The sequence below is a fragment of the Micromesistius poutassou genome (genome assembly GCF_964030765.1).
Source record: "Micromesistius poutassou genome assembly, contig: SCAFFOLD_1487, whole genome shotgun sequence".
NCBI classification, from domain to species: Eukaryota; Metazoa; Chordata; class Actinopteri; order Gadiformes; family Gadidae; genus Micromesistius; species Micromesistius poutassou.
In genome coordinates, this window is record NW_028178742.1 from 1 (window position 1) to 12,685 (window position 12,685).

At 47.7% G+C, this 12,685-nt stretch overlaps 1 protein-coding gene across 1 annotated transcript; it reads left to right on the top strand.

The window, feature by feature from the left end:
* Positions 1-647: 647 nt before the first annotated feature.
* Positions 648-12,009, top strand: LOC311373447 (calcium/calmodulin-dependent protein kinase type II subunit beta-like; the record flags this gene model as incomplete). Its single annotated transcript, XM_084490217.1, has 8 exons — positions 648-1,584; positions 1,988-2,071; positions 2,321-2,415; positions 3,583-3,705; positions 4,603-4,686; positions 4,922-4,964; positions 6,805-6,900; positions 11,972-12,009. Coding segments are annotated over exons 1-8 (753 nt in total), but the record flags the coding sequence as incomplete, so codon positions are not given.
* Positions 12,010-12,685: the final 676 nt, after the last annotated feature.

Genomic DNA, 12,685 nt, shown 5'->3' on the forward strand with positions numbered 1-12,685 from the left:
GAGAGAGAGAGAGAGAGAGAGAGAGAGAGAGAGAGAGAGAGAGAGAGAGAGAGAGTCCCACACCTGCTCTCCAGGGCCGCTTTATCCCTCCCATCTTTCCCCTTGATCGAAACACGGGAGGTAGGCATGATTGTGTGTAGAAACTGCCCGTAGAAACAAAATTAAAGAACACACACTCTCGCTTAGATGCACTATCGCCCCTGCTGTCTCTACGTGTGAGCGAGGGGGCGACCTGGGCTCGCACGTAGAGACAGCAGGGCTTTTGCCCTTTTCCAACGGGAGCTCAGCTTTGCGCTGCATCAGAATTCTCTATCCACCGCCGTTTTGGACGGATCACTTTAGGCGCTGCACCGTTGGCGAGCCTGTCCAGCCGCAGTGCGAAGCGCAGCCGAAACGCCGGCGGCAGGAGGGTGATGACACGCAGGACGCATAGTGCCCTGTGATTACCCACTGAGATCCATCTCATCGTCTCTCTCGCCCTCGCTCTCTCTCTCGCTCTCTGTGCCTATCACTCGCTCCATCGCTTCTGCTTCAGCGCCCCCCCCCCCCCCCCCGCCGCCGTTCCGAGCCTCTCTGCGTCGACTGCTCCCTCCCTCTGCGTCGACTGGACGGCTGTGAGTCTCTGTTGGCGCCGGCAGGAGATTTTGTGGAAGGCGATAGGATGGTGTAGGCAGAGAGCCACACAGAGGGTTAACTAGACGGTGTCAAAGTCGTTTTTTGTCAAATGCACACTGTTACACAGGGTTATATTGAGCAATGATATTCTGGGGACATGGCAGTAACAACTAGTAATTCGTAGGAATAGAAAAATAAGGGTCCTAAGCCTCGTCGAAAAGGGCAGAAATAGCAATTGCATCTGCCTGTTGTTGATGTGCAGGTGTGTCAGTAGCACCTGACAGCACTATCTCAGCGATGGTTATGCTCAGGGGAAATTCAAGAGCACCCTCATTAGGACATCATTGGTTGCTAGGAAAGTCGGAGCTTTCAGCTGATTGGCTTTACCAGACTTCCTGGGTCCTAATATCCTATTCCGAGTTCGACCGCCAGGTAGTATTCTTTTGTCAATCCTAAGAAAATGGTAGACGGTGAAGCAGAGAGGGCTATAAAGACAGGGTAGCAGCCATCATTATAGAGCTGCGTTCCCCCGACTGGGGGAGGATAATGAGATTGGCTGTTTTATCTGAGCCACGGAGACGTGGCCCGTGAAGCGAAAGGAGCGGTACTTCAGAACCGTTCGGCCAATAGCAGTTGTCACTCTTTGTTAAAGCATGGATTTCTTGACTAAGCCCGGCCGTCAACCTGAATGCATGTCACGGCTAAGATGTTCCAAAGCACTCCTAAATAAGCACCCTCTCGACCCCACACTGTGAGTCCATTGCAGCTCCTCCTGACCTATGCTGTTGGTCACCTGCGTACCGTGTGTCTGTTTTCTAAGCCCCCCCCCCCCTCACCGCCTGCTCTCTCTCTCCCTCCGTGCGCAGCCAGAGAACCTGCTCCTGGCCAGCAAATGCAAGAACGCGGCGGTGAAGCTGGCCGACTTCGGCCTGGCCATCGAGGTGCAGGGGGAGCAGCAGGCCTGGTTCGGTACGTATCCGCATCGCTGGGGACAGCTCAGCCCATCGGTTTTACCAGTCGCCGGTGCAGGAGTAAACATTTAGCTCAACTCCCTACTACACATGCCACATCACTTGTCCCCCCCCCCGCTAGCACTGAAATATATGAAATCAAAAACATCAAAGCTTCTCCATCTTCTGTCAGCGCATTTATAAATCTGTGGAAGTAGATCAAGTGACCATGGGCACTTGATCGATTGTGTGTGTGTGTGTGTGTGTGTGTGTGTGTGTGTGTGTGTGTGTGTGTGTGTGTGTGTGTGTGTGTGTGTGTGTGTGTGTGTGTGTGTGTGTGTGTGTGTGTGTGTGTGTGTGTGGTGAGAGGGGTGGCGATAACACATGTTTGCTAATCGCCACATCATGTGTTGTTGCTGTAGGGTTTGCGGGGACACCGGGTTATCTGTCCCCCGAGGTACTGAGGAAGGAGGCATACGGCAAGCCGGTGGACATCTGGGCCTGCGGTGAGCCTAGCACCAGGGGAAGGCTCGCATTCGCTCTGCGGCTATAAGCCAGGAACTAAAGCATCACATATGTTTTATTGGCGCGTCCATTAGAAAACCTTTTTTTGTGTGTGTGTGTGTGTGTGTGTGTGTGTGTGTGTGTGTGTGTGTGTGTGTGTGTGTGTGTGTGTGTGTGTGTGTGTGTGTGTGTGTGTGTGTGTGTGTGTGTGTGTGTGTGTGTGTGTGTGTGTCTCCATGTCTCTGTCTTAGGGGTGATCCTGTATATCCTGCTGGTGGGTTATCCTCCTTTCTGGGACGAGGACCAGCACAAGCTGTACCAGCAGATCAAGGCTGGCGCCTACGATGTGAGCCCCTCTCTCCTCTCTCTCCTCTCTCTCTCCTCTCTCCTCCCTCTCTTCTCTCCTCTCCCCTTCTCCTCTTCTCCCTCCCCCCTTCTTTTCATGCATTTTATCCTTATCCGCTTTTTTTCTCTCCGCTCCTCTTTTCCATCCTCACATCTTTGAGGCTAAGAAGTTACACTGAATAACTTCTCGTTGTCTCTTTTTCGCACCTCCCCTAATTCTTGTTGTTCTCCCTCCTCACCCACTTTCCTTCCCCAACACACATTTTCCTCTTCCACACTTTTCCCCTTTCTTCCTTCTTCTCTTACCCTACTTGGGAATGGCTGATTTCTGATCCGTTGACGTATTCACTGTTTCTTCTCCATCGGTCCTGGTAAAGGCTAGCCCCCCCACTCGCCCCTTCTCCTCTCCTTTCCTCCTTCCCTTTTATGTCCTTGCTTTTTCATCTGGCTTTGTTCCTGTCCTCCTCTCATCCATCTCTCCACCCCTCTCCTTGGGCTTTGTCCCGCAACACCATATTCTAGTTTCTCTCTGTTCTTTGCCCCTCTAATTGTCTGTTCATCTCCTCTTACTCTCTTGTTCCCTTCTCTTTCACTACATGTCTTTGTTCTGACCCTGCTTCCCTCTCTGCTCTCTCCCTTCCCTCCTCTGCTCCCTTCATGCCCTCATTCTTATTCCGTACCTGTAGCTCATGTAACTTCTTAGCCTCATTTTGATTCCAAAAGGCCTTGAACCTAACTTATAGTCACGGTGCGTGGACTAGGCAAGCCTGAATGGACCCAGAATCACACTATCATTATGATTTATAAATAAATAAATCGATAAATAAATAAATCCTGCTTTATTCAGCTAGCGGCCCGATGGTGTAACAGAATCCTTCATTCCACTAAGAGTAGTCAAATGGTTTGAACTGTACCTCAATAGAGGAACAATCTATAGCTCCCAGACCAATGAATAACGCAGAGATAGAGATGGAGAGATGGTCACCTTTCAGATGTAGATGATATCGTGGTTGATGATAAGACACTGATCATTTGAATGGAAAAATTGGTCAGCTGATTACCTGTTACGTCATTGCTACTCTAAACATGTGAGCGGTACTATGTATAAAGTAAAGCCTGTCTGACTGACTGTCTGTCTGTCTTTCTGTCGTCCTGTCTGTCTCTGTAGTTCCCGTCTCCCGAGTGGGACACAGTGACCCCTGAAGCCAAGAACCTGATCAACCAGATGCTGACCATCAACCCGGCCAAGAGGATCACAGCGCAGGAGGCCCTCAAACACCCATGGGTCTGCGTAAGTACCCCGCCAAACCCCAGCAGACAGCTGGGTGAACAGACAGACAGACAGACAGACAGACAGACAGACAGCTGGGTGAACAGACAGACAGTCAGACAGACATACATATAGCTTGGTAAACAGAAAAACAAACAGACAGACAGACATATAGACGGACGGACACAAAGCTGGGTTGACAGACAGACATACAGACAGACAGACCGGCAAATAGATGGAGAGACAGAGAAAGAGAGATGTTCAGCTCAGCAGACAGCCAGAGTAGGATGAGTAGAAAGACCAGAACTAATGGGTAAGCAAAACGGATGACAGATGGTCACCGGAGATGGCGCGCACGTCTATCTGTACGAGGGCTAAACCGTGCTAGTGCGGCTACTGTGTGACTTCCACATCGGACCATGGCGATTGTGGTGTGTTGTGCTCAGGAGGGCTGCCGTTGGCTGGTGGTTCTGCGGACCTCAGGCCTCGACTCCGCCCCCATGGGCCACGCCTTCTTGGGGCATTTCGTAATTTATTTTTGCACACCTGGGGGTCTAACCACTGAAGATAAACGGACGGACAGAGAGACGGGCAGCAACAAGGACAGCCAGCTGACAGTCTCTGTGATCAGACCAAAAGCCTGAGGGAGATGAACGCAGATGGAACCCAGACAGGCAGATTGATTCATATTGACTGTCGTCGACCATGTAGATTGGATGACGTTATGCAACCAATCTTTGCACACTCATCCGAAGTGCTTGGACACACGCAGACACACATACAAAAACATGTTCACCAAAATGGATTGGGACATAAACCAGATGTCATATTTTGGGATATTTGGAATTCCTATTTTATCCCACAATTTACGTTTTTTTCTCTCATGTATTATTGTTTATCTTCCTCCTCTTCCTGCAGCAACGTTCCACGGTGGCGTCCATGATGCACAGACAGGAGACCGTGGAGTGCCTGAAGAAGTTCAACGCCAGGAGAAAACTCAAGGTGTGTGGGCGTGTGTTTGTTTGTGTGTGTGTCAGGGTGTGAGCACCATATTAAGTGTAAGATGTAACATGCGGCTACTGTCCTAAAGCATACGTATTAAAATAAGTTATTCAGCGTGCGTTCTATAGTGAAAACACAGAGCAGCTTGCGATAGACAACATGACGTAACAATCCTAACATGTCAACGATGTGAAGGGACCTGAAGTCACCAGTCTGGTTGTTTCTCTCATGACAGGGCGCCATTCTCACTACCATGCTGGTGTCTCGGAACTTCTCTGGTAAGGGCGGAGCTTAGCCACTTTACGTGACATCATCCAAAAGCCATCTCTATCCAAACACTAATTTTGTACCTTTTTAAATAGTCCTTAGAATCAATTGATTATTATTTGTATCTGTCTGGCCACTTAAAAAGGCCGTGGGAGGTGTGTGTTTGATGAGTGTGATTGTAAGTGGTGTTGGATGCATGAAATGGACCAGGTGTGGAAGACAAAAAATAGAGGTAAAAATAAATGAACATAAAATAACCAAGTTTTAGGGCTTTTGTCTTTAAAAAAAATGGTTGACTCTGTGGAGTGACTCAGTAAAACTATGCAGAAATACTGGATATTTTGTTGATATCATCATTGAGTCTGTCTGTGTATTTTGTATCTGTGGTTCTATGTATTTCGGTAAGCTTTTGACTTTGTGTATGAAAAGCATTCTGAGATTTGGCTTGCTCCAGTAATATCCTATTGACAATGGAAGCATTTCTGGAAGGAGACTGCAGGGCTGAGAATTCACAGCATTACATCTCTCTCTTACACACACACACACACACACACACACACACGCACACGCACGCGCACGCGCGCGCGCGCGTGCGTTTTGTGTGTGTGTGGGTGTCTCTCAGACCACCCTTCAAATCAGATTTCTCTCACTCTTGACCTCTTCAGAAGTGGTCTGTTACTCAAGTTGGGTCAACCTGCCAATGACAGCGGGAGAGAGAGAGAGCGAGAGAGATGGAGAGTCAGATACAGAGAGCATTCATTGTGACACTTGTCAAGCTCTTCTCAAGAGTACCACATATAAATTCTTGTTAGATTGAGGCATTGTATTGAAACAATGGAGTGTAATTATGCCTTCCTGCAACCACTCAATACTTGAGGATGTATTAGCGCAACACTTTCTAACATTAATTTAGTTTTTTATTAATTTAGGCATTGCATTTCAGTACAGATCCCACATGTATTTTATTTATTATTCTGCTCAATAAAGATGAAAAGATTCCCTGAACTAGTTCCATAACAATGCAGTTCCACGTTCCACGACCATGTCCGCACTGTGCTTCTTGTGTGTGACACATACGTATGTGTTGTGTTTTCTCTGATATTAACCCACACATACTCCCACAGTTTATTTGATCAACTCTATTCATCTTATTAACTTTCTTATTAACTTTATTTATGCCCTTTCATTTCCATTCTCTCCATTCTCCCTCCCTTCCTTCTTCCTCTTTCACTTCCTCTTTTCATTTTCCTTTTTCCTTCCATCTTCTTTTTACCTCCATCTCTGCCTTTCACTTTGTCTCTCTCTCTCTCTGTGGCTGGGTATCTCTCTCTCTTTCTTCTTCTCTCTCTTTGTGGCTGGGACTCTCTGGATGTCTGGCTCTCTCTCTCTCTCTCTCTCTCTCTCTCTCTCTCGCTGTCTGGCTCCCTCTCTCTTCCTCCCTCTCTCTCTGTATGTCTGGCTCCCTCTCTCTCCTCCTCCCTCTTCTCTGTATGTCTGTCTCTTCTCTCTCTCTCTCTCTCTCTCTCTCTATCTCTCTCTCTCTCTCCTCTCTTCTCTCTCTCTCTCTCTCTCTCTCTCTCTCTCTCTCTCGCTCTCCTCTCCCTCTCTCTCTCTCTCTCTCTCTCTCTCTCTCCTCTCTCTCTCTCTCTCTCTCTTCTCTCTCTCTCTCTCTCTCTCTCTCTCTCTCTCTCTCTCTCTCTCTCTCTCTCTCTTCCTCCTCTCTCTCTCGCTAGTCTGGCTCCCTCTCTCTTCTCCCTCTCTCTCTCTTCCTCCCTCTCTCTCTCTGTATGTCTGGCTCTCTTCCCCCTCTCTCTCTCTCTCTCTCTCTCTTGGTGTCGTGAACACTAACAGTTGGCAGCAGACAGTCCACCGCTCCAGCGTCGGTCACGGCAGCGGCGGCTGCGGTGGCTGCCGCGGCCGGCACCACCGCAGGGCTGGTGGAACAAGGTAGCACTGGGGGGGGGCCCCGGGCACGCCTAGGGTGTGATCCCGCCTCATCTCCCCATCCTCTTCTGTCTCCTCCCCCGTTTCTCCTGGCATGGACGCTCAGAGCATGATGGCAGACCTGTCCTCGGCACCTCTCCACCGCGCACCCATTGGTTCATCTGCAGTGCCTTGACTCCCCTCTGCTCTCTCCCTCTCCCTCTCTCTCTCTCTCTCTCTACTCTGATTAGGCAGTTGCCTGTGCCCAGCATCACTCACTATGGCTTCTAACTCTCATCCATTCTATTTTTTCTGTGTGTGGTGTGTGTGTGTCTCTCTCTCTTGTCATGTTCCCATTTGTCACCTCTGACCTCACAGGTCTCTGTTCCACCCTATACTACTCATACATTTGTCTGCATTTACCTTTCTCTGGAGTTCTTTCATACCCATTATCTTTTGGATTCATTCATTCATTCATATACTCTTTCTTCACCTCCCACATGTGGTCTCAAACGCATATCCTCCTTTTTGACATGATCTCTCTGTCTCTTCCTATCGGCCTCTGTCTCTTTATCTGTCTGATAAGGAAGATGAAACCCCCCTTTACTTACCAGAATGGAACGACCCGCGTGCTGTCCAGTGAATGCTGCATGGAGCACTGGCCTAGTGCATGCGCTGCTGCAAGGGGTGGGGGGGGACTTCTGGTGCACGGTTAATAACGCTGTGTAAAAATGCAAGACTGGCTGATTTCGCAGGAAATGCAGCGAAACTCCCCCTGACCCCCCCCCCCCCCCCGACCCTCCTGTTTGAGTTGAAGCATTTTTAAGTGCACATGATATTAATACATAATTCAAGCATTACAGAGAGCCGTCATTACATGGTAGTCATCCATATCACAGCTGCACGATTTCCCTCCACAGTGACCACAGTGTGGGAGGTAACGTTTTTTTTAATTTAAACTTGACCAGGAAGTCTCGTTGAGATTCAAAACTATTCTACCAGAATGCCCTGTAAAACATTCTCATAAAATATGAATGAAAAATACAAGCTACATCCAAAAAACCACAAAAATATATGTAGACATAAATACAAACAACACATTCGTACAGGCAGGCGGGTTAATGGGTATGTGTGGGCCGTGGATGCTGAACCAGCACTAGAACAGGGAGCTGTTCTGCTCTCAGTGTTTTCAGCCAAGACTCTGTGTCCTCTCCGCGTTCCTCCCTCGCCCCCATCAAATATTCATAGTGCTCTGCCTCTCCGCATCAATGTCATCCCGCACGCTGCCTTGCTGGATTGCACTGCAACTACTACTACTACTACTACTTCTTATACTTCCACTTCTTCTACTTTTATTAAACACACACGCGTACAGTAGAGGAAGACTCAATGCTGATAGACACCCGTGATAGACACCCGTATGTACAGTCAAACACAGATGAAACAAACTCGTAGATGAACCAATTCATGCACGCAGGGCTGTATCGGAATGGAAAGTGGCAGTGGTAAAATGTCAGGGGGAAACTGCAACTGCAATTTTATTCACAAATCTCATCATGGAAATTATTCCTAGTTTCCCCGCCTCTAAAAATAATAAGCACGGCGGTGGTTGTACTGTTTGTATTGTTAACAAATGAGAATGAGACAAACTATTGAATATTTCATATTTTGTCCATTTAAAAACAAATGGTTAGTATAGGGAGATTGCCAGTAGCTTGTAATTTGCAAGTAGGTTAAAGTTCAAAGTTAGTGCAATGAAATGCAAAAAAATTGTCGATGGGCTGGCCTAAAACAAAGTGCTGCTGATCATCACATAAGCATTATATTTAGACATTTTGATTAAAATGTGAGATGCATACCACTGCAGTTTATGAGATGCCTCTACTTGCAGGTTTCCAGACAGGCCCTGAACACTCTCACTCTGTGTTGAGCTTGCACACACAATTTTGAACACATCATTATTTCTGATGCCATATACATGTTTTAGTTATATGCAGTAAACTGAGACTGTGAAAAGTGGTCACACGCAGCTCCTCAAAAACAAGACTAACCTTCAACTAGAAATCATTCCTAATGATCTTTTCAGCAAGATATGGATCTCATGAAACCACAGAAAAACATTGTAATGACCAATGACACAACAGCAGCGTGTCTTATTGTACGTCTTGTGCTGAACATCCCACAAAATTTTTTTATTATCTCTTGAAGACTGAATATATCAGCAATCAGTATTTCACGTTGTGTGATTATGGTTGAATAGCAGCTCTGGATCTGGTCGGTTAATCGCGTGGACCCATGCCCCTCCTAGCCTCGGTGTGTAGCAGCTTCCTTTAGCTTTTTCTCACTCTTTTCCATGTTTCCTATCATGTTCTCTTAACTTCTCCTCCTCTTTCTTCTTGCTTCATGTATGTTGTGCCAAGGTAAGGAGCACCGCCCTCCTCTCTCCTAAGTTACCTTTGACCTCGCAGGTTGCCACGGTTACCTGCCGATCAGTCCAATGGAATCCTTTATGTGTGTTTTTGTTCTTTCTGTGTACATGTATTCAAGAACTTTGCTGTGTATTCTTTTGTGTTCGCTTTTACCAAAGGTTATTTCTCTTCAGTCTTCTTCAGGTCCTGTTTCCTCTCTCCCTCCCTTCTCTACTCTATCTTGTCCAAAGAAAGCGTTTACATGCTTTTGACACATCCTGTTCTCTCCTCAGTACTAATAACTCTTATGTAAAGTAACCTGGGAGATCTGGACAATAATGACGTAATGCTCTAACAGTTTCCACAGATGCTGAATACACAGTTTTCTCTCCCAGCAGTAATCTCTCTCTCTCTCTCTCTCTCACACTTTCTCACTCTCGCTCTCTCACTCCCGCTGTCGCTCTCTCTCTCTCTCCCTGACTCTCACATATTACCTCTCTCTATTTCTCTCTCTCTTTCACATTATATTTCTCTCTCTCTTCTTGTTTTACACTCACAACTGCTGTTCCCTTCCCCTCTCTCTATACACATCTATACGTCCCCACCTCCAAACCACCACCACCACCACCTGTCCCTGGTCCAGAGATGTGCTTTATCCCACCTTGTGGTCTGCAGCCCTTTCCACCACGAGATGAGTGTGTTTGAGAGCAGTAACGGGGTTCAGGTCACTGGGGAGAAGGGACCGCCGCCTCCTGCTGTGTTGGCCACGGGAGCCGGGGAAAGTGACGCATACCTACTGAAGCGAGAGATGATGAGAGGGAGAGCTGTGCAGGGAGAGAGGGGGAGGGAGGTTGGGAGAAGGTGTGTGTGTGAGTGTGACTGTGAGTGAGATAGATTCAGAGGGAGAAACAGAGAGAGAGAGAGACCAAGAGAGAATAAATGCCAAGAATAGTGTTTTGACGTAAGTTGGCGATGCTGATGTGATTGGATGTGATTAGACTTGGAATTGCACTCAGCTCCTGAAATAGCCCCAGTTCTAGTTGAGTCTATCGCTGTGGAGGTGGGAGGAGGAGGAGGAGGAGGAGGAGAGGGGGTTGGGGCTTACTGCAAAAACAATGAGAAATACATCCCATAAAACACAGTGGTTGGTTATGCTCATACGTTATCTCCAGAGGAAACATGCATGAAGTGTTATTGCATCTCGGGCAAGGAGGAAAGAGCACAGAGGGAGGTGGAGTTAAACTTATTAAGGTCCTTTTTGCAGATTGTTTGGCAGTTTTCATCTGCTCATTATTACACAATATATCACTGCTCATTCATTATATTTCTTCATTCCTGTTGGAATATACGACAATTAAATTTGATCCAGCAGACATTTCCTTTAGTCAGTGTAGCGGTTAGTCAGGGTGTTTGTCTCCCAGCTGGAAGGTTTGGGTTAAGTGTCCTATTAATCCTTATTGCTGACCCCTATCTGCTCCTTAACCACATGTAGCATAAGGACTCACTGCAAGTGGCCTCAGGGAAAGGCGAAAAAGAAAAGCGGCTTTGGATAAAAGCGTCTGCTAAATGGCTCAAGTGGCTACGGCAGTAAAGGAGGGGAAAGTAAATTGAAAGACGCCAACCCAAACCGTGTTCATTAACCTGTATGATGCCCACCTCGGGGGTAATAGGGATGTGCGGAGGAGTCAGCCTGAACCACCGGATCACTGCAGGGTACCACTACAGCTCCTGAACCTCAGCACCACAGGAACAGCTCACGCTTCAGATGGCTCTTACACCCGGCCCGTTTATTCGCCATTTTCCCCCCCCCACCATGTGAAAGATTGATGGGTATTATGCTAATGGGGCTTAGTCATTCTTCCTTCCCCCCCCACACACACACGGCGTATCCTAGCAGACACACACACACACACGCACACACACACACACACACACACACACACACACACACACACACACACACACACACACACACACACACACACACACACACACACACACACCCATCATAAGAGAGTTGAATGTGTCGACTAATCCTTCTTAAGACCCCTGTAGAGTTTGCTTAGCCGCTGGATAATGTTTGAAACCAATGTCTTCTTGTTTTTGTTTCCCTCCTCCCTTCCTCAGTGCTATGAGATCAGAACAATGGCACGTGCATCGATATCCCCCACAACCAGACAATGGGTTCCAATGCCTCTCTATTCACAGATACTGTTCTGGCAAAGAAATACATTATTGTCCCCAATCCTCAGGCCTCAGAGCATTTCAGCACTGCATCTCAGGAGCTCATACAGTATACATGTCATGTCCAGTACACATCACAGTACACATACACCCCGTTTGCGAAGCCAGCCTTCACGTGGCCTTATTCTTCTCAGCTTTGGCTGAGCACGATAGCTGTCGTCTTCCAATGCGCCTTATTCACCTGTAGCGGCCATCTCGGTTCCATCTCGGTTCCATCTCGGTTCCATCTCGGTTCCAAGCGTTCACTGGGTGGGTGGTGGTGGTGGTGGGGGACCGAAACCCAGTTAGCGTTTAGAACCAAGATGGCTGCTCACTACTCGGTGAATGATGAGGCTCATTGGATCAGCTGTCGTGGCTCCAGCTGCACTTCTTCTGCTCATGTCCTCGTAGGTAGGAGATTTGCCTTTGCTGACAGCTTCTCTCCCCTCTGCTTGTCATTGCAGCAGCCAAGAGCTTACTCAACAAGAAGGCCGACGTGAAGGTAAGGCTGTTTCACACGTACACTCGCTCACACATTCAAGACGTTCTCGTGTACTCTTTTAATGGGCCTGTGTCTGGCCAACCCGGTCCCAGTGTTATCTCTATTAACTCTACACACACACGCACATGCGCACACGCACACACATTTGATTCCTATTTTCCTTGTTCACCCCATCTGCTCTTTAATCCTACATTGCTGTTCGTCCCTAATGAATATAACACCATCCCACACACACACACACACACACACACACACACACACACACACACACACACACACACACACACACACACACACACACACACACACACACACACACACACACACACGTACACGTGTACACACACACGTACACACACACACACACACACACACACACACACACACTTGCTTTGACACCTTCTACACTTCCACACATCCATCCATCCATCCACACATACATGTGTGCGTTGTGAAGCATCCTTCATTATGTTAATGTGTGTGTGTGTGTGTGTGTGTGGTGCACTGTAGCAGATAGAGCAGCAAGCCTATTGGCTGCCGATGGAGTGTGGGCATCTTCATGATCCGCTCATATTAATGCATGTGGATCTGTGTGTGTGTGCGTGCGTGCGTGCGAGTGAATATGTGTTTGTCGGTGTATGTGTAATTTGCATTAGCAGTTTTGTTTACGTGTGTG